The sequence below is a fragment of the Hydra viridissima genome, unplaced genomic scaffold (assembly GCF_058129835.1).
Source record: "Hydra viridissima isolate aposymbiotic clone 2 unplaced genomic scaffold, HvirCarnegie_v1 scaffold_2, whole genome shotgun sequence".
NCBI lineage: Eukaryota > Metazoa > Cnidaria > Hydrozoa > Anthoathecata > Hydridae > Hydra > Hydra viridissima.
In genome coordinates, this window is record NW_028324301.1 from 18,095,027 (window position 1) to 18,118,012 (window position 22,986).

At 29.4% G+C, this 22,986-nt stretch overlaps 3 protein-coding genes across 8 annotated transcripts; all 3 read left to right on the forward strand.

Annotated features, from left to right (window-relative positions):
- The first annotated feature begins 1,281 nt into the window (after positions 1-1,281).
- LOC145193682 (uncharacterized) lies at positions 1,282-6,577 on the forward strand. 6 transcript variants are annotated; one of them, XM_080071174.2, is made up of 6 exons: positions 1,294-1,426; positions 4,213-4,333; positions 4,748-4,824; positions 5,029-5,075; positions 5,243-5,469; positions 5,687-6,577. In XM_080071174.2, exons 3-6 carry the CDS (start codon positions 4,766-4,768, stop codon positions 6,443-6,445), a joined length of 1,092 nt encoding a protein of 363 aa, XP_079927300.2. In that variant the 5' UTR covers positions 1,294-1,426; positions 4,213-4,333; positions 4,748-4,765; the 3' UTR covers positions 6,446-6,577. The 6 variants fall into 6 exon arrangements, with proteins under 6 accessions (XP_079927293.2, XP_079927300.2, XP_089934658.1 ...); XM_090078531.1 differs by lacking the exon at positions 1,294-1,426 and adding an exon at positions 2,569-2,891; XM_080071167.2 differs by lacking the exon at positions 4,213-4,333 and having other exon boundaries at positions 1,282-1,426.
- Positions 6,578-9,046: 2,469 nt separating this feature from the next.
- On the forward strand, positions 9,047-10,312 carry LOC145184808 (oligosaccharyltransferase complex subunit ostc-like). Its single transcript, XM_080060579.2, has 4 exons — positions 9,047-9,247; positions 9,428-9,501; positions 9,828-10,045; positions 10,179-10,312. The coding sequence occupies exons 1-4, from the start codon at positions 9,109-9,111 to the stop codon at positions 10,201-10,203; spliced, it is 456 nt and encodes a 151-aa protein (XP_079916705.2). The 5' UTR covers positions 9,047-9,108; the 3' UTR covers positions 10,204-10,312.
- A 6,195-nt stretch (positions 10,313-16,507) lies between these two features.
- On the forward strand, positions 16,508-18,030 carry LOC149892291 (uncharacterized). The gene is made up of 2 exons (XM_090080490.1): positions 16,508-17,299; positions 17,392-18,030. The coding sequence occupies exons 1-2, from the start codon at positions 17,014-17,016 to the stop codon at positions 17,880-17,882; spliced, it is 777 nt and encodes a 258-aa protein (XP_089936616.1). The 5' UTR covers positions 16,508-17,013; the 3' UTR covers positions 17,883-18,030.
- The last annotated feature ends 4,956 nt before the right edge of the window (positions 18,031-22,986 follow it).

Sequence of the window (22,986 nt, forward strand, 5' to 3'; positions counted from 1 at the left end):
TGTCTGTCACAGCTAAACTCATTGGTGCAACCTTTAAAATCTTTAAAACCCTGCACGAGAGTATTTCTAAAAATTGATTTTATATGTTGAGAACTTCCATTTGGTCATAAAGCAATTGTTTCCCCCTCAATACCAATTTTTATCCGCAGTAATTTGCATATTGAGATGAAAATTATTTCACCGAAAACTTTGCGAATTGAAAACCTTGCGAATCAAAAAAAATTTGAATCGAAAACCTTGCAAATCGAAAAATATTCCTAATTTTTATATTTTTCTTCCAAAATTCCGGAAAATATTGTCGTCGGGAAAACTTTTAGTTAAATTACATATCTTGCAAATAATTACCCAAAGCTGTTTAAATATTTATAAATATTTACTCGACCAGTAAACTGAACTAATAATCTTTCATACCAAACATTTGTTTTTCTCTTAACCAAAAACATTTTACAAACTGAAGAAACTACTTTAATATAATCGGCATGAGAGTTTTTGTGTTTCTTTCTGAAAAGGCTACTCATCAACAAACTATAAAATTTATTATTGTTGTTGTTGTTATTATTATTATTATTATTATTATTATTATTATTATTATTATTATTATTATTATTTTTATTATTATTACTATTATTATTATTATTATTATTATTATTATTATTATTATTATTATTTGCAAGATTTTGCCAAACAAACGGTTTTTTTACTGATTGTCTTGTAACACATTTTAAAAGCGAAAAAAAAAAAAGATTAACAATTGCAGTTAATCTAGGTTTCAGAATGCCAAAATTTAAGCTTAAGAAATTTTCTGAGAACGATTTTTTTTGAAGGTCGTCATAGACGTCATTTTTTTGTCGCTGTTTTTATTTTAGTGTTGTTTAAAAGTTATGCGAAGAAATTTTTTTCAAATTGTTATCGCAAAACATTTTCTTAAACAGTTTGTTTTCAAATAATTGCCCAAACTTTAGAAAACAAATATGGTCTTTATTTAGTGCGTTCTAAAGGTAAAATGGCAATATTTTTTAAGAAATCTCTTGAGAAATAACTCTATTCATTATTGATATGAATTTAAGTTATGAGAGCTTAAGCTGAATTTAATTGCGAATCTTTAGAAGGAACGCAAAAAAAAAAAAAAAAAAAAGAAATACTAACATTTTTTTTTTATCTGAAATATGCTGATGTAAAAAAAAATTTAGTTACTACGTCTTCAAACTAAGATAAGCTCTTCAATACATTTTTACAGCTGGTCAAATCTGAATATCACTATAATAATGAAAGTCTACAAGAAAAAACAGATGTTAAAATGTTTTTTTTATTATTATTTTTTGTTTCTGATTTACTTCTTAAAGAACAGATTTGAATTGTAAATTAGTTGCAAACTTCCATACTATGTAATGAAAACTTCCATACTATGTAATGAAAACGAATGAAAGTAAGTGAAAAAATTCTCTTGTTTCAAATTTTCAACGAAAACCAAGATGAACGAAAAATTATTTTGTGTTATTTGTTTTTTTAATGTTTCTTTTTTAAGAAGAAAATGCGAGTGTCCCTAGTTCATTATAGCTTTTCATTAATATATATATATATATATACATATATATATATATATATATATATATATATATATATATATATATATATATATATATATATATATATATATATATATATATAATTCAAACTTACAATTCAAATATATATCCACTTTACAAGGAATTAATTAAAACTGGGACAAAAAAAAATTAGTTTTTAAGTTAAACTATAACTCGGCATTCACTTCACCGGTATGAAGTTGTGAATTTTGATGCTTATGTTGAACAAAAAATCTTCATACTTGATAATCATGAAATATTTATGACAAAGCAACAAATAATTTATAACAAATAGCCAAATCTATAAGTTGACTTTCATTTTACTGACTGGTTTAGTAACACATTTCAATCAAAAAATTTACGGTTTTTTCTCTTTTATTATAGATGTTCTTGTAAATACCATTAATTTTTTTTTACATTTCCAGTAATTTAAGTTAGGATAAGGAAATTTTCGTGGGTAACCTACAAAATTTTCTTAATCAAACTTAAATTACTGGTTTTTAGTGCAGAAATTTATTATTTACTCGCGTTAGTATACATAAACAGTTCTAATGAACTGGTCAAACTTTTTAAAGTACTTTCTAATGTTCTAATGAGCTGGTCAAACCTAATAAACAGTTCTAATGAATTGGTCAAACTTTCTTCTAAAGTATTTGGCACAAATTTATCACTTCGTTGATGTCTTGTGGTTCTTTTTCGTTCGGTTACTTACTAGCTCTAAGACATTTTGTTTTTTTTTCAAATAAACAGTTTTTAAAACATAATCTTTGAGACCGAAAAGACAATGATTAGGTTTTTTTCACTCAAATCTTTTCTCGCTCAATAATAACAATAATTTCCAGCTTCAACTTCTACTTTTGCTGAAAACTACATATCTTTGATTTCAATATTTTTACATGTATTGCAAAAAATGTGGAAAAGATCAATGGTAAAAATTTAGGGCCCAATTACTTACGGTTGAAAAGTTATGCGCATTAACAAAATCGCGGAAAAGATCAATGGTAAAAATTTAGGGCCCAATTACTTACGGTTGAAAAGTTATGCGCATTAACAAAATCGCGGAGATTTTCTATCACTCAAAGTATGAGCAATAAAAAGCCCCAACGTAGGTAAAGTGTTTTCTAAGTGATATTATCAATCGCAACTTACTCCTAGATAATCAATGTAGAAGGTTAACAAAAAAATAGAATGACCATGATGTTGAAAATTATCAATTTAATATGCAAGACGAACTATAAAGCTATTGGTGTAAGAGATAATGTAGATTGCTTCCTGTGGTAATTTAAAGAATGGTTTCGAACTAAGGTACGCATGATTTTGTGTCTTATCTGAAGATATTTTTCAAGATACATGTTTTTTGTATGTTTTCATCACTATACTACTATCTTAAGGAGTTTCTATCGCGTAATTTATGACTTTTCAATTTCTTTAACAGAGCAGCTCATCAATACAAAAACTAAAAAAAATACTTTTTTTTACTAAACATGATTTTAACATTAATGGTAATTTTTTGAAACAACCAATGGAGAATCTATATGTGGTACCTAAGGCGGAGCAGTTAAAAGAAAAATAATGCTTAATATTTTTCTAAGCCAATAAAGTTACTCGATGCTTAAATTTTGTAGATAAATTGAAACCAGGTCTTATGTTTTGTAAATAACAATAGAAAAAAGTAGGGATTTTAAACGACCTAAGTTAAATGTTTTTCAAAAGCCTCCACTATTCCTGGTCAAAGGTCGCTTCACCGCTTTAGAACAAATAGCAAATTGCTGCCCGATCATTACTGCTTTTGGCAACCAAACAAAAATATTTAAAAAGTTCCCACAACTTCATTTTTCGTATTAGTTCAATCTCTCTTAATAAATTAAAAATAACGGTAAGTTATGGTTATATATAGCTATGAAAAAAAAAATTCTCACTAAAATTCCAATGGAAGAGGAGATTGGCAATCGCCTCCTTTCCATTTGCACAATGCATAACCATATTCTCTGGCTACCCTCTAGCCCACGCCCATCCTCATGCCCTCGTCAACCCCATTGCCACCCCACCCTAGTTTGTAGAGGGAGGGAGTATCGGTAATGTCCTAATAGGTTTATAATAACCTGGTGCTACGTTATACAAAACATAGTAGGGTGTTACGATTTTTTAAAATCGTAAAAATGACATCAGTTTAAAGATGGCAATAATATCAATAATGCTTCTAAACAAATCGTAAATGAAATTGTTGACGATGATACTTACCATTATAATCACTTAAAACTTCAGTTGGATTAACTTTCGACTTTAAAGTGGAGTAGAAAAAAATTTTGTTATTGAAATCAGCACAATATTTAAAATCTGAGGTGAAAGGTTACGCAACTGTTAAATGCTTACAAACGTTTAAACTTTGCATATATCGTCATTGTACAGACGAAAGTCACTAACTTCAGTTTTGTGTAAAAAACAGTTTATTTTAACACCTTGAAAAAAAAAATATGACGAAAATTAAAGTCGTTTGTCGTTCGTGTTAAATTTGAATTGTAAACCAAAACTTTGTTAAAAAATTTTCATATTAAAATAACTTTTTAAAATTTGTTATTCCATTAAAACAACTTTAAAACTCTCAATAATGAGTTGTGTTATTTAGTGACTTTTGTCAATACAGTGATGACATCTCATAACAAGGAGCAAAAGGGACGATCTAGCCGGGATAATGTTCACCGTAGAGAGTGACAAGGAAACAGGATTTGTTCTTATCCATTAACGTGGTAAAAATAGTTTTTTTGGCGTTATTTTTTGATTTATTTTTACCACAGTTAAAAGATTTACCATAGTGCTTTGCGGTATTCAACGGCATTAAAATTTGAATGCATGCTTTGACATGTAATCGTTATAAAATTACGTTTTGACCTCTAAATTATTATTTGTAATGAAGCTCTAAAAACACGAGTTTCAACGCATGCATTATTACTTAACGTTGGAAGTTTTAATGTCACAGAATGCTGTAAGACACTAAGTTTACATATTTGTCTCGGTAAAATACTTATTTACAATTCTACTAAATCACGATACTTTAAAACGTGGGGGATTCAGGAAGTCATTTAGCTTCAATTATCATTATAACGACTTAATATTTTATTGCCAAAAATTAATGCATCAAACAAACTTTATCTATTTTTAAGGAAAAACTTGATGCTAAAATGAAAGCCCGGTATTCTCAACTAAGAAGGCAAATACTAGAAGATGTTTTGGGAGAAAGGTTTGTACAATGTGTATTTAATAATGGTTTATAACAAGTGTCTTGATGAGCGTAAACGAAGTTTTAAAGTTTTAAAAACAACAAGTTTAAACAAGAAAAACATGACGATATTGAAAAAAATCTTATCAGTATGACGTTTGTTTAATCTAATTTACGTTTTAATTCTATTTTACTGCCTATTTTTTATTTTACTATTTATCTTAGTGTCGAAGAATATGAAAACTTTTCAATTACAAATGAAGGACGCAAGCGTAAGTACAGTCTTTACTTTGATAAATGGTCTCAAAAAACTGCAATCAATGGATTATTTTTTAATGAAAGAAATTTACATACAAATATTTTTGAGTTTTTATTTTAGAAATATTTTTGAGTATTTAAATATCATTCCATGTTTTAAATCATTTTTTTGAAACTTTAGAACACCGCAGAAGAGTTCCTCTTTGGAAATTTTTGTTGCATCTTCTAAATCGGGACACAACCTCACGATATATGAACTGGAATAAAGACTATCCGTTAGAATTTTGCATCAACGATACGATTGGGGTGGCTAATTTGTGGGGCTCAGTGAAAAATAAATCAGATATGACTTACGAGAAGTTTGGTCGAGCTATGCGTTACTACTACGGAAAAAATATTATTGAAAAGGTTGTTTTTTTTAAATAGTTTTATAATAAATCCCTGGACAAATTTTCTTTAAAGATTAGAAAAAAAATTTTTTTACGCCTCGTTATCTAATATTCAAATCAGGGGAGGAAATTGTTGAACTTCAACGTTGTAACTTGCGTTGTTGTTGTTAATACTTTGTTTATGCGTCTCTCAAAGTTGAAGAAAAATTTCATAAATTGTTAATTATAACTTTTAGGTTTGTGGTCGGAGATACTCATACAGGTTTATTTTGTCATGGAGAACAAGAAAATATATTTCACAGTTCGTAAACATCAGCGAAATCAATCAAGAAGACCAAGATAGAAATGAAGAATGTAAATATGCTATTTGCGAATGTAGATCGTCCATACCGTTAAGTGTATCATCAAGAGATAACAAAAAAAGAGAAATTGTCAACAATAACGAAGCGAGTGTTTTGCCTATGGGGACTTCCATTCAACTTCAAAAGTCAACAAGTGTTATAGGAGATACAGAATTTACTAACACTATAAAAAATCGCACTCGTTTCCCCAATACCTCTCCTCCAAAATCAAACGTTATTCATAGAGATTTGTTAGACCAGCAACTTACAGCTGTTCTGTTAGATATGCCAAAAAAAGGATCAATTTTACAAGACGGAGTAAAACAAAATGTTTCAAAGCTAGCCGATGAAATGCAACAAATCTCAAGTATTTCTTTCCTGTACAAAGCTAGCGACTTCTTAGTGTCTAGAGCGAATGAGTCTATTTCTGCATTTTATCTTGTAGAAGAGATAAAAAATGAACCACTATTTAACACGGAAATTAAAAAGGAAATCTGCAATGAGCAAGCTAAACCAGAAGAGCTTGAATCACACTTTGAATTAAGATTTAATTGTAAGAAAGATCCTTTTATGGGTTCTAACCAAAACTACGATTATGAGGATAAATTTGACTTCGAAAAACAAACATCCTTTGATGACGTCTTTGAGCATTGAACGGCATCTTGTTTTCTACATACAACAAATATATAGTTCAGTTTTAGACAAAGTTGTTCTCTTTACTTTATTCTAAAACAACTTTTATACTTCTGTTCAAAATAGTTTAAATACACGCACACAAAAACAGGATAATATTTTGATTTGTGATCTGGCTTTACTTTTTATAAGGTTTTTTACATATTGGTAGTATTTCCGTCGGAAGGCTAAACACAAAAAGAATCAGTCAATTAAATTCAATCTGGTTACGTGTTTGAACTTTCTTTTTAAATTCTTAATTAGCTTTTAAATGAGTTTTACATTATTAAATCCTGTAGACCTTCATTATGCATTGAGTTTATCAAGGAATATTTCATTTAAAAATGTAACGAATAACAAAAAGTTAGGGTATGAATCTAGTTCGGAAAAAAAAGGGAGGCGGGCGGAACAAGAGGAAAGAATGGGGGGGAGGGGGACTGGATAGCATCTTTTTTATGCATATTAATTTATAAATTTACTAATGTTAATTATTTAACGATACACAAAAATTTCACTTAAAAGATTGTTATGAACATTTAAGGGAGTTTTTATGCATAATTTCAAAAAAATGTATGCTTACTAAAATTTTGCAATCATGTTTTTTCATCATCTTCTTTAAGATTCCCCAGAAATTCTGCTTTTTCTGTGTAGCAGTCTGAGTTTTGCTCTGGTTCTGATTGATGTTGTCTTGAGACAATTGTTCAAAGACCTTTTCGTTTCACTCACTCACAAAACCTTTCAGCTTATATAAATCTTTAATTTTTGCTCTGAAGAGAGGCAGAGGAGCTGTTAGGGTTGCTTTGGATGGTCAGACAATTCAGTAAACTTTAGAAAAATGTCACATGTCATATTGATAATGTCACATAGCTCTGGTTTTGAATGTGAAGCCTGCAGAAATTCCTTCATTCAGTTAATTTTCTGCAGGAGACTTTTGATTCACATTGGCCATGTCTCTATAACATTCTATATAGATAGATGTCCGGTGATACTGTTAAACTGCTCTGATTTTTGAACTAGATATTACAATAAACGCAATACAACCTAGTTTCTTGTTTTTTCAGCATATGACTTACAAAACAACTTGATCAGCTTCATCTTATGAAGCAGCTGGTTTAGAAAACAATCATAAAACATTCGACCTGAAGAGTTTTTAAAAAAATAGGTTTATGATTGTCAAAAGTTTGTAAATGGCACTTGAAAATTTCCAATAAACAATCGTTGCACTTAGTTTCATTGTAATAATACAAATTGATTTTGGTGTTTCTCCTTGAATTTTCATTCATTTTAGATAAATAAATATTTAAATAATAAAATACTCTAAGGAAAAAGTAAAAAAATAAAATACTCTAAAAGGCAGAATCTGTGAGAAACGACCCATGAATACTTGAATATGTTTAATAATCAAACCAATGTTGGATCATATATATATATATATATATATATATATATATATATATATATATATATATATATATATATATATATATATATATATATATATATATATATATATATATATATATATATATGATCCAACATTAGGGGCAAAATTATAAGCATTTGGCATTTGATCAGCAGTTTTTTTTAAAGGTCTTTAGGCTCAAAAGATGATTTGATCATTTTTAAAAAGGAAAAAAATAATTTTCTGATAAGAAGTTATTTACTGTTGACAGGGCTCCCAACAAAAAAAAAAGATAGATGTATCTCCAAACACTCTTTCAAGGACATCCCAGAATAAATCAGAAATGTGGATCACATTTCTGATTTATTTTGGGATGATTTTAATCAGCCTGTCGAATCATCAGATTTAAGAGCTCCGTACATTTTTCAGTAAGGCTATGTGAAGTCTAACGTATACATGAACATGGCAACAACTTTAGATCAGTTTAAAAGAAAATTCATAACAAAAATTACATACCACAGGATTTGCTGTGTTCCGTTATGTAGAATGCTTTAAAGAGTCCACATTTGTCAGCGCTTAAACATACCTTTCAAAACTTAACATAAAAAAAGAAAAAAAGAAATAAGTTTTAGTTTATTGTTAACACTTTTTTGAATTAGTAAACCCAAATAAAAGTTATAAGAAAAACAAATCATTGTTTTAGAAATGCAAGGCGGTTTTACTAAATACTTTGTTTATGGGACATAGAATATTACCAATGGCGCTCATGGTCTAAGCGGACTGAGTTAGAGATTCAAAAAACATCGTTTTGATGATCGGTAAAAACAAGAATGTTTATGTTTCACAGAAGAAATAAGAAAAATACACATTTCTAAACTTTTTTTTTTTAATAGCCTTTTTTTGTTTTAAGTAGTTTTTTAAATAAAACTTATTAAAATTGATGATAACAAAATTTTGTTTTATTATGTACAATAAGTTACAAAAATGTAAAATTATCTTAAAATTAAGTAATTTTATTGCGTTGCTACATAAGCAAATTATTTCAGGAAAAAAACTTATTTTTTTTTAAATCATAAATTTGCAAGAATCAACAGATATGCAGAACCCAGACTCAAAATTCCTGCCGACCGGTTTTACTATCAGCTTACTGATAGGATACCGTAATGATGCGCGCATTCCGTGTAAAATTTGTTGTTGATTTTGATTTATTCAGACACGTCGTATATCTACCATCTTTACAGTCATGGAGGCCTTTTTTAGTGTTCCATTTGAATTTTTAGAGGTACCAAACCTTAAACTAAAGAAACCATCATGGTTAAAGGCCCCATCTGCAATGGTTGTTTTTTCTTTAGTCTTACTATCTTATTTTATGGTAACAGGAGGTAAGAACATTTTCTAATAAGTAAGTTATACCTGAGTACATAACTATTGAACTTTGTAAATTTTAGTTATACCTAAATGCATAATTATTGAACTATGTAAAATTACCTGTGCCACATATAGGCAGCTAACTATCTAAAAATTTTAATAATTCATAAGCTGGTTTTATTTTGTTCTGTAAGGTATTATATATGATGTTATTAATGAACCGCCCAGTATTGGATCAACAACAGATGAGCATGGGAACAGCAAACCTGTAAGTTTATTTGTAGAGATTTCTAAGTTTACCTTTTTTTTTTACTATTATTGCTACTTTTTTTTATTTATTTATTAGTATTTAATTTCTAAATATAATTTCTAAATATATTGAGTTTACTACAAAGTAAGTTAAACTCTATTTACATAAAGAATGTTAAATTACCTACTGAAAAAAATCAAATTTAGCAGTGCTATCCTAGCTTAATCTTAAGATTTTGGGTAACTAAGTTTTTTAATTTTACTACCTTGCTATGTTTTCTATATATTCATGGTTTGAGTAATATATAAGCGTGAATTTAACATTAAAATTATTTTAACTCTAAGGTTGCCTTTATGCCATACAGAGTAAATGGACAATATATTATGGAAGGATTAGCTGCTAGTTTCTTATTTACTGCTGGAGGGTTAGGATATGTTATTTTGGATAAAGCAAATGGTCCTGCTTTACCAAAGTTAAATAGATTTTTACTTCTATTCTTTGGATTTTTGTGCGTTGTTGTTCCTTTCTTTATGTGCAGATTGTTCATGAGAATGAAATTACCGTAAGTTTAAGATTTGATTGTTTTTTGTTTTTTTTTGCTTGCTTACATCCTCAGATTTTAGATCTCTTTATTATTTAGAATCCATTAGTTTCTTTTTGAAGATGATTGTAGTTGCATTAAATTTATCTTTTAGAGGGTACTTAACTTCATCTAGCTAAATGGTTTGTTGGTATCTTACATGTAATCAAAACAAGAATTCAATTTGTAACAGTTATTTTATATTTAAATTAATTCTTTTTGACAAATAAAGTTCTTGTCCTTACAGAAGTTTTCAAATCTATTCTATTTGCTCTTTGTCCCCAAATTGCTGTATATAAATAAACTGCAGCTATGTAGTCATATTGTTTTTTGTTTTGTTTTTTTTTGTTTTGTTTTTTTTTTTCATTATTGCTCTCATTTCTAAACAGTGATTACTGGACATTAATTAGAATGTTCAGATTGATTTAGTAAATTTTCTGAAATTTATGCATGGTTATCCATATAGTTTTTAGAGTCTGTTCACTTTTTTTTTGAGAATTGGCAAACAAAGAAAATCTTTTTGTTAACTTTATGATCCAAATGAGGTACAATGCACACCAACCAGTAAAATTTGCGTGCAGTATTTATATTTGATAAGAACTATAAGTTTAAATATTTAAGCCAATAAAGTACTAAATGAACTTATTTTAAGTTTTATAACATTTTGGCAGATTTAATTTCTGTTTACCTGAAAATAAAATGTAAATCTTAATATGATTATGTTGTGGTTTAGTTAAATTAATACTTCCATGTTAACTCTTGATTCTTATTTCAGTTACAAATGGATCTTTTAAAAAGTGCTATTATTAAAAATCAGATATTTCCTAACATGGAGATCACTTCGTAATATTTTTAATCATAGTATCTGTTAAAGGTACTTAAAAGAAAAAGTTAAAATAGATGTCCAAACTTCTCCAGGAAAACTTTTTCCTGTAGTTCTTCAACTTTTCCAATTTTCAAAATCAAAGAAGTATTGTTAAAATGTACAAAATCAAAAAAAAAAAATTTTAATAGCCATATTGAGTTGAAATGGAATTACTCTAATGAGTTTGAGATGATTGATGATGAAAATATAGTTGCATGTTGGAATGTTCAAGGTATTAATAAATTCACTAACTTTTAATTATTAGTAGTTTATTTTGAATTTATTTGAGTTGTTGTGGATAGAGTCTAAATAAATTGATATTTTTCGTTTTTTTTTTTTTGTTTTTTTGTTTTGTTTAAAAAGATAAACTAAAACAACTTAGATATAAAGTTCATTCACATTTCTTGTTTTTGCTATTCGCTGTTTCTCGTTTAATGACGAAAATTTATAATTTTCTGTTTTGTACGTTTGACTATAAACTATAAAAAAACTTCTTGCATATGAAAAGCGAATTGAAGTGATTAAAAGTGGCTTCGCTACTCTTGGCCCAGTCCAATAAAGTTAAAAATGCGTATTTTACGCCAAAAAAAACAAAAAAATTTTTCTACGCAAAAAAAATTTCCGTAAACTGCAATCTTATAAACAAAATTACGCAAAATTTTGAGTAAGTTACGCAAAATTTCTCACGCATAAAAATCTGCTGCAGATTCTAAATTTTGTGTAATTAATCAAAATTTTAACCAAAGAATGATTGTGCAAAGTGTAGTCCAAAGGTACGTGAATTTTTTTTCAAACCACAGATGCCTATTTTTGTAAACAAAACGATTTGTCTTCGAAAAACGTAGAGTTACATAACTTTTAAAAGTTTCAGTGAATATTAAGTTTTTCAATAATAATTTTGACATTTTTCCAAAAGTAAGCATTGGGTGAGAAGCATTGTTTAACTTTAAAATATTTAAAAATCCATTAAAAGAAACTTGAAATAGAAACTTTTGTTAAAATGGTTAGTTTACATTAGAGCAAGCTTACGATTGATTAAATATAGGATATGAAAGACTTAAAGATAGGCGTCTGTGGTTTTATAAAACAAGGGGTTGAAAGCTGCAGTATTTACAAAAATGAATAAAAAAATTTTCTATTACAAAACACTTTAGCATTCAACCCCTTGTTTTGTAAAGTGACAGGCCCCTTAGGTAAAAATCACAATCACAGTGTTTGAATAGGGATTTAAACACTGTGATTATGTGATTTTTACCTATGCGTAAACCTAAATAAAAGGAGAAAATTTTTACCTATGTGTAAACCTAAATTAAAGTGCATTAAAGATATATTGCAATAATGCTTTAATTTATAATTCTTAGTTTCCTTTGGTATGCTCAGATTATTATACAACCTTTTATGGTAGCTTAGTGAAAAGAAGAACGAAAAGAAAAAAAAAGAAAAAAGAAAGAAACTGTGAATACCCCAAACAAGATACAACTTCACTCAAGTTTAATCGGGTTCAAGTCGGTTAATTAAATACCTGACTTTAATCAAATAACCGGTTAAGTCGAATCTTTTTCGATTTATGTAAAGTCAATTAAATCCCGAATACATTTATTTTTAGATACTTAAGCCAAAACAGAATCGACACGAAATCGGTTGCCTGATGGCAAATCCAAACGTTTTAGGAGATAATTTGAAAAATAGATAGGATTCTAGAATTTAACTATAAAAAATTACTTTAGAAATTAACAAAAGAAAGTTATGCTTTTTCAGCACCCTTCCAAAACTTTCAGCTTACTATTTTATAACTAATAGTTATAAAAATTATAATAGTTATAATAATTATAATAGTTAGTTATAATAATTAATATAATTATTATAATAATTATATAGCTTGCTACTTTATAACTAATAGTTAAAAAATAGTAAGCGCAAAGTGTTGGGAGGGTGCTGTGAATATTTGGGAGCCTAAGAACAATTTTAAATTTTGATAAAGATTTTTATTGCATTTTAGCAGATATTTTATACATATTCTCATTTATGTTGAGTCAATCTTTTTCTAAGATATCAAAGATGAAATTCTTAAATTTACATTCTCAAAGCTGAAAAATTTTAATCCATGTTTTCAAGAGACAGTGAATTCATCATTAACAAGCGCTAGTCATTTCTTGAATTTATCCTGCGTTGCCACAAAGATCAGTGTTAAATATTTCTAACTCGTATTTTGGAAAATGTCATCATTACAGTATAAAACTAAAACTTTTAGTATGAATGTAAAAGAAAAGGAAATTGAGTGTCAGCCTGTTTCTTAGCACCATCTCTTTGGGTAAGTAAGTAAGTTTTGGGTAAGTTACCCAATTTTGATTTGGTTTTAGTCCTTGAGTATTGTATGAAGTATATTCCAAAAAAAAGAATGACTTTTTAAATTTCTTGAAAAATTTGTTCATCAATATATTTTTCCTCGAAGCACTTTTGATATGCGTTTTTCGGCATTCAGCTCTTCCAGCGATGTGATCTTGATCTTCACAATCGTCGCGAAATCCCATTTCAGGTTTGGGAACAGGAAAAAGTTACAGTAACATGAGAAAGTTGCCAAGATTGGTGAATACGGTGACTAAGGTATGATTGTGATATTGTTTTTGGTTGATTAATCACGAACAAGCGACGATGTGTGAGCGTGGGTGCTCATCGATGTGTGAGCACGAGTGTCGTGATGCAAAAACCGAATTGTTTTGCCATAAACCCTAGTGTTTTCTTTATTTTGTCTCAGGCAAATGGTGCATAACTTAAAGCCATTTCTAACTTCCTAAAACTCATGATGTACCACAAAATTCAATATCAAGAAGTCTCTTTGATAGAAACGAGAACTAAAAATTAGCTAATTTTTAGTTCTCGTTTGCACATTATGGCATTTTTTATAAAATTTTGGTTAAATAATAACAAACTACGCACGAAAACATCGTTATTGACCATTTTCTATAAATGCACTAAATCTTTTACAAACTACAGGTTGGTCAATTAAGGTCAAAGGCTGTTCATGGGACTTCTTCATCAGCCTAATGTGAAGATCCAGCTACACCATGAAAGATAATGAATTCTCTTTCTAAACCGAGGAATTACTCAAGAAATAAATTTGCTGTTTTTGTTAATTTATAAATTACTATTTCTGTATCGATTAAAAATAAATATTATATATAGATATAAAATATTCCATTCAAATATTAAGTATGAACGGAAGTTATTTTGGCACAATCACAGTGATTCAATTATACGGTCAGAAATGTATTCCAACAATTCGTCAACCATTCTATCAAAGAGACTTCTTGATATTGAATTTTATAGTACATCATGAATTTTAGGAAGTCAGAAATGGCTTTAAGTTATGCGCCATTTGCCTGAGACAAAATAAAGAAAACACCAGGATTTATGGCAAAAGACCTCCCAATGAATGACATCGCGCCCTATAAAATTGTCAAGATGCTTAAAAAACCGTGAAGTAATTTCTACACTAAGATTTCATGTTTCCAAACTTCCAACATCTGTGATGTTATTAGACAGGTTTCTTCAGGTGGCTTTGAAATACTCTCATTTTTATTTAAGTTTAAAAAGCGAAATGCATCTGGTCTTCAGTAAAGTGGTGTTGACTGCCAAAACGCTACTGTTAAAAAGGCGTGGAAAAAAAGTTCTCATGAACTACATCTAGACCAATTGTTCTGTGTTTAGGAGTCAATTTGATGTTGTCATAGATGCTGAGGTAAAATTAAAATGTAGTAAATATATTTCTAAATAATTTTTAATTGATAAATTTATTTTTTGTGCTTCACGTCTTTGTCCGTAACCAAGTAACCTTTTGTAAAAGCAAGTGACAGAATGTGACTAAAGTATTTCGGTTTCAAAAATAAACATGTTAAAGTGCGTAGAATACGGAGATTGTTAATTCAGGCTGCTTTATGTTGATAAATATTGTAAACTCACAGGATTTTAAAAATACAATTAGAGATTTCTTATTCTTTATCTATTCAGATTTTTTCGTAACTACGTTTTCAAAACATGGATGATGATTGACAAATATAATTAAAAAAGCTTACTTTTATATGTTAATTAGCATACCAGTGTCCATGTTTTAGCTAAAAATAAATCAATAAAAGTCTCTCCCATGAATCATTACAAAATCTTCTGTTCGCTATCAAAACAGTAATTTTTAATTAGGCTCCTTCTTAGAGGGTCACCGTCGGTTTTTTTACTCAATTTGAGTAAGAAATAGTAGCTTATAGACTGTAAAAAGTAGTTTATAGACTTTAAATCTTTGTAGCATTATTTCAATATTTTTGTAACATATTAGCATAAATCTCCTCTTTGCAGAACAATACGGCAAAACTGTTTGATCTGTTACTCATCAATCTCCAGTCTTCTTGAATCAGCTAAATATTTTATGAAAAATCTTCTAAATGTACTTCCGTCATTACTTGTACCATCTTCATCAGACTTTGGTATATTAGCCTTGTTAGCCAAGTCTGGATTAAGTTCTTTCAGAATATTAAACTCGTTTGATTGTGAAATATTGTATTTTTACGCATTCACCTCTTCTTTTTAACAAGCTTGTATCCAGATATGTAAAATTGATAACCCATATTTGAAATCTACCTCTTTCAACCTTTTTGAAGTTTTATTCAAGACGACTTATAGAATACTTATAAAAATTTTATAAAATAAATAGGATATGTTATTACCTTTCTATCTTTGATTGTGATTAAGAATAAACAAGAAAAATTCCTTCGAAAAGAGCTACACCAATAGATGAAGTGAAGAAATTTACACAGTATATGTATTGCAAAATACAACTCCAGTAACATATAAGATTAAAGATTATAATGGTGAAGACATAACTGGATCATTTTTTGAAGAAATGCAAAGATCTTGAGAAAAGCCAATAGTCTTTAGTTGGGTTGGTTATCCAAATTTATTTAACTCATGGATAGCCAGTAAAGATTTATGTGACTTTCCACACTAATAAAAGTTGAATTTTACATGTACATATATTTCTCTTCACAGTCAGTATTTAGAATTGCTTAAATAATGCTTAGTTTTAAAGGAGCAATTACACCTTAAAATGATTTTACGTATGTGAACTAGTGAGCTATAATCTAAAGTTTTACATAGGTGAGTTTAAACACATTAGTGAAATTATTTAAAAATGATGGTTGAAAGAAATCAATCACCATTTGAGGACATTTCTGGCGTTCAACCTTTATCAATATATACTACTAATACTTACCTACCATTTCCTAATGTCCTAACCTAATGCAGTACTAATTTTATCCTAAATATTGTGTATACGCTTATTGAATATCTGAACACTTCAACTGACTTAATGGGTTGTTATCTTTGGACTAGTTATTTTACGCCTTACTGGTATTGGTGCTGGTGGAGGTATTGAACTGTTAATAGGACGATGTCTATTAAAATTTTAACGAAGTATTACATATCCATACATTTTACTTCCATTAAAGAGAAGCAGAAATTTAGTGTATATTCTACATAAGGTCCGTCTGATAACCTTACGGAGTAAATTCAGCTGTACAACGTCAATATTATGAAGTTTCAAGTGATAAGTATGAAGTGAAGTTGGCGGCCCAACGTACTTTACAAAATCATTTTCATATCAAATTATGAAAAATACAGATACTGTGTTTTGACATTCTACAGCTGAATTGTGGTTGCTAAGTTTTTTAACTTCTTTAAGAAAATTAGGAAGTAGAGTGAAATTTACAGAAATCTCGAAGAACGTTGTTGAAAAGAGCCGAAGAAAGTTATTTGTTACATTGTTTATACGTAATTATAGGTTGTTGGAGAACAACGAAGGAGAGTGAACTTTAGAAAGTTTAGGAAATCTCGAGAATTTTTTTGTAAACAACAGAAAGTTCTTTTTTTTTTACAAAAATTTAATATAAGTACCAATGTTATCCAATGTTGCAGTAATAAAGTTTAATCAAAAATTCTGCTCGATTAGAGTCTGTCTTGCCAAGGATTTTGGTAGAAGTTGTTTTCTCTACTTGTACGTTGCGACAAATTGATAATTCAAGCCTGCTAGCGAAAGAGAATGTCATTGTGGCACATACCTGTTCACGAATTAGTACCAAGAGATCCGTTCTTTAACAACATGCTGGAGGTCACATTTCCTCCAATGAGGTATTATCCTCTGTTCAATGATAGTTCAAATACTCGAGGGATTAGTAGAGAATTGGATCGATTATATAAAGACGTGCTTGAGCCTCTCTCATATATATCTCGTCTGAAAGGGAACACTGCTGCTAAACCAGATGGTTTTGTTATTAATCTTGACGTTAAACACTATAAACCAGAAGAGGTTTCTCTAAAAGTTGAAGGTATAATTTGATCTTAAGTTTTTACAGGAACAATCTAAAAAAATGCACCTTTAAAGACTTTACATTTGCTAAAAAATTTTTTACATTTTTAGGCCATGTACTTGAGGTCAGCGGTAAACATCGTAATGAAAACGAGAATGGTTTTGAGTCAAGTGAGTTTCATCGAAAGTATACAATTCCAAACGATATAGATCCAACAGCCCTTACTTCAAACATCAGTCAAGATGGTGTTTTGCATATTGAAGCTCCTAAAAAGCTTCCTTTAAACTCAGGTTCTGATGGAGAATCAAGTAAGGATACTTTTAAATACACCTTAGATGTACAAGGTTTTAAACCAGAAGAGATTTCAATTCAAGTTAAGGGTAGAGATTTAATAATTCACGGTGAAACAAAAACTGAAAACCAAAGTGAGCATGGTTCAAGTTTACACCAAAAGCAATTTACAAGAAATATTGTCCTACCTGATGATGTCAATCCATCTCAGCTGAGCTCTTGTTATACCAAAGATTCAAAGTTATCTATTGAAGCTCCTCGTGCTCTTCCTCAAGCTCCATTAAATCTTGAAATCAAGATGGAAGAATGAAGCTGCTTTAGGGATTTCTTTCTTTTGAATTTTTCTATTGTAATTATATATGTATATATTCCTTTTTTCTTCTTCTTCAAAAAAAGAAAATTTGTTTAGTTTTTTATGATTGGAAATATGGTTTCAGGAAATATATTTTGGAAATCTATATTCAGTGTTTTTGATTGTTTTCTTTTGCAAAGTTTTTATAAATTTAAATTCCTGATTATGTCTTTATTTGTGCTTCTTTGTTCTGTTTTGTTTTTTTTTTACATATAAAAAACACTCATAGTCTGTCACACTAAAAATTCATCCTCATTATCCCTCAGTAGCTTTCCTTGGGAACAGATATAATTTTTTCTTTATTAAAGTTTCTTAACTAACTCTAATATTGGTGAATCAAAGAGTTTTTAAAAATCTCTCTCCAAGTTGAAATACAAGAACTATGTTATAAACAGCAAAAAAGATTTGTAATTCTATTTTATGGTCCTTAGTTATATGTAATATCACAGGCAATTGCGGCTTTGACACTTCTGACAATGTCGATACCTGAAAGGCATTGGGCCCTAAGTAACATTTTTGGTGAAAACGTTTTTTTTAGTAAACTTATTCGTATTGTTAGTCTACAATTTTTTAAAGACATGAGTCTTCATATCTAAAGTTTAAGGTGTTTTAAAAGAAGAATTCAAAAAGCCCTATGTGAATAGACTATGACATACGTAAGAAAGCCCAATGTCACAGCAAAGTTTTGCGCAATACTTGGAAATCAAATCTATGGTTTATTATATTGATAATTAAAAACGCCTTCGTTGTTTCTGATAATTAGACCAACATGCAAAAATTTTTAGAACAGAGATATGATATTTTGTAAAAGCATGCCAATAACAAGCCAAAACACATTAACAAAATCAAGTCTGATGCAATGGTTTAATATACAATTAACCTGGTGGTTGCAAATACATGTGGCCTTGCTGTTGCTGTGTCATCTTAAAGTAAATAATTATACGTAAGTGTCCTAATTACTTGGAAAAATCTCATGTTGCTATGCATGAAATTAGTTTCTGTTTGGAAATATTACTTCTGTAAAAATTACTCGTTAAGGGATACACTTGCACTTTCTCTATCCGGTCTGTTTTTTATGCTACTAATTGTTGTTTTTTTGAATTAGTTAGACTTCAATTTTTGGACAGAATACTGTAAAACATTATCAATATTTTTATACCAATTTTGAATTTTATTTAATTTTGCTAGTTAACTTAAAATTAACGTCAAGATGTCTTCATATAAAGTAAACAAATTAAAAACATTGACACCTAAAGAAATGGAAGAACTATTTGCAAAATCAGATGATGAGTTTGCGAGTTTCAATAATGAATCCAAAATCAGCTCAGACTTCGAAGAAATATCTGAAGTTGATAAAGATCACTGAAGCAACTTTGTATACAAATTACTGAAGCAATTTTGAATTACTCAAAATATCGACTGGGGTCAAAACTTTCCTGTCGGATGTAAATGGCAATAACTCGAGAAATACTTAAATCAATTCCAAATTTTTTTTACATTGAAATTTATTGTATCATTTAAAGTTTTTAATCATTTTGTACAGATTTCAAATGACGCTGAGAAAGTAATCGAGTTTTTTTGAGAGTAGGTGTCATCGTGGCCCTGGATCTTGGTTTCAGTAACCTTATTCAATGCTGTTATCCATTTTTACTTAAATTCTTCGTCATCTTTTGCTGATTTGTTGTTTTTCAACAAGATTCCTTTTACGAGTGCCCAGTAACTCTCGATTACGCGCTGCTCAGGGTAGTTCGGAGGATTCGCATCTTTCGGGGCAATTTCGATGCAATTTTGATTGTACCACTCCTTTTTCTTCTTGGAGTAGTGGATCATTGTTAAATCCAGCCAAAAAATAACTCCCTCGTTGTGTTTGTTAATAAATGGCAAAAGACGTTTCTGAAGACATTCAGTGATGTACAAATCGGAAGTCAAAATCTTTCAAGTGACGAATGGAGCACTCTTAAGTCCACAAGGGCAAACCACTTGCCACATGAGGATCTTTGGAGCAAACTTTTCTGTCTTAATATACTTAAATTTGTTGCCGACATAGACACCTTTTGACTGATAATAATATTAATGGTCTAACAACAGTGAGAAATTCTTCTTGCAGTACGTTTCGTCGTACTCAATAATGCATAAATTTTTTCGGTTGAAAAGTTTGACGAGCTGCCTTGCGCGGCAAATTGCTTTTGATTCTTCATCAATTGATCGCTTCGGATTTTCTTTCTTGGTGTAAGTCTTTAAACCCTTGTTCTTGAGTACTTTTCTGACATGGAAACGACTGCATTCGAAATTTTTGGCGAGATCTCTTTGGGATTGACATGGATTTCTTGTAATTGATGATCGGATGATCGAATTCACTTTGTTTTTGTCAACAAAACCTTTCTTCCTTCCACCGTCTCTTTTTCTTTCGATAGTTTGAATCTCCTTACATCTTCTCAATGTGTCTCCAAAGTTTTTCTCAAGTTATTGCTAATTATATCCGACCGGAAAGTTTTGAGCCCAATCGATACAGACCAACAATGTAACGTTGTGTCACAACAACAATGTAATGTTGTGTCATCAAAAATTACAACATTGGTATTAACATTCCTAAAAAAGATGTCTCCTCTGTGAAAAGGTGTCACGAACAACTGAAGTACCCACGCACATAGTCGAAGAATAAGAGCAACACTTAAAAGAAAGCTTCTCGAGTTATGAAATCCATTCTATGGAATGGATTTCATAACTCATTCTCAATTTGAATTTTTTGATTATTCTGAGCTCAGAACAATCAAAAAATTCAAATTAACGTGACAAAAACATCTGTGCTAGCTTTAATTTACTTAACACACCACATGGTGAAAGTATGCTTCTTTTTTATTTACGAAAAGTTGCAGCTAACAATTTTAAGGTACATCAGTCTGGAACTGGAGATGGAAGCTGCTACATCTGAAATAAAACTCAAGGAAAGCGGGGCGCTAATAAATATCAAGTTGTTTGTTTGATTGGTTAATATCAATTAATAACACTAATAAGTATCAGTTGAACACAATGAAGTTCAGTACCCTTTAATCGTTAATTAATTGGAAACTACTTAACAAATTTTTCTAATTTTTTTGCAGGAGGAAACTAAATTATTTATTTTAATTATTTTTTACATTTTACATAAAACGCTTACATTAAAACCAAATATTTTTGCGAGTACTTGACATCATCTCCTGGATCTTACTTTAAGTTTGCTATCCACTTTTTCTTAAAATCTTCTTCATCTAAAGCTAACTTCTTGCTTTTCAATAGGATTCCTTTTATAATTGACCAACACATTTCAATAATTCATTACTTAGAACAATTTGGAGGATTTACTTCCTTCGGTACTAATTCGACGCCATTTTGTTCATACCATTCAAGAAACTTCTTGGAGTAGTGGATTGTAGCCAAATCAGGTCAAAATATTGTCAGCATATCAGGTTTTTAATGAATGGCAAAAAGCGTAAAGCATTCTTTTATATACAAATCCGAGCTCAAATCTTACAAGTAATTTATGGTGCATTTTCCAAAACACAGGAGCAGATTGCTTTTCGTACAAGGAACAAGGTTTTATCGTCTTCAGTTATGTACAAGTTTAGAAGGGTCACTCAATTCTCCTAGTTGGCAGCATGCATGCAGTAATTGAAAAAAGTGTCAAGAATTTAATTGTTTAGGTTCCTTCAGAGTGATCTACCTCAATTTCAAAAATTCAAAGATAATTTAAGATGAGTTGATGCCACAGAGAAGGAACCCTTATCAAAATCCAACAGCCAAAAGAAAACTCATTAAGTTCAATAAAGATAAACTTATTAAATATAAATTCAATTATGATGATGATTTATGGACACCATTCCAACAAATTAATCAAAAGACATTAAGATCCTTACATTGTTCGATTTCACCAGTAAAGGATATCAGAAATGTTTACAATGAACCTTCGAAAAGGTTCACACCGAAGTGTAATGGTTTAAAAAATTTATAGTGAAAAATAAGTACTACAGGAATTCTACAGGAATTTTTTGAAAAATACAAAGCTTTAATTCAATCAACCATTAGAAGGCTAGAAACCAATCTGTCTGGAATTATTCCTGACGATGATATCCTAAACGAAAGTGATGAAAAAGATAATAATGAAACAGAAAGTTAAAATACTTGACTAACAGAGAGACAGAGTTTTTTTACTCTCCTGAAAAATTGTAAAAACGTCACATGGGGCCTTTTGACTTTCATGTATCGATGTATATAATTATTAGAAGCGTAAGGACCACATAACACATTTGGGCAAATGCCAAAAATTTATAGATTTTGATTTCTATTATAACAGAGTATACTAATGGATTGATTATAAAATATATTGATATCTTGAAAATGATATTCGAAGTATTCCTCTCTCTTTAAAAACTATGTAAACGTGAGTCGTCACAGATTTTTTACATTTCGTATTATTAGTATGAGAAGAGCAAGAAAGGAGATACCATTTAAGCATTGCACAAAACCATACGACTCTACATGTTGAGAAAACTTTAGGATAATATGTATTATCTACTTAATTAACTAAAAAAGAATACTGTTTTTAACGACTAAAGTCATAAATCAATACACAATAGCTGAGCTCAAAGCTTACATCACAAGCACTGGCTTAAAGATATTAGGCGCTTTTGAAGTACTAACAATATGCGTCTGTCTTCATGACAAAATAAAAAGACAGAGAGGGAGTATGGTGACCGCTGGAGTTTTAATTTGTTACCAAAGTTATACCAACGATATTAGTATGATATAATTCAAATATTTATTTCCGTAACATCCCAAAAAAAAATTCAATGCTTAATTTTCACGTTAGTTAATTAATGCATAAAGCTATAGATCACAGTAAAAGCTTGAATATAAATTATTCTTATTACGATATATTACATTTATTATATTGACACAAGGTAGTATTGAAACGTTATTATTATGTATTTCTTTCTATTAATTAGAAATTATAATTACTAACATTAGAAAAGCTACTTGATGCCATAAAAGCATCATAATATTATCATCGTAAATTAGCCAATTT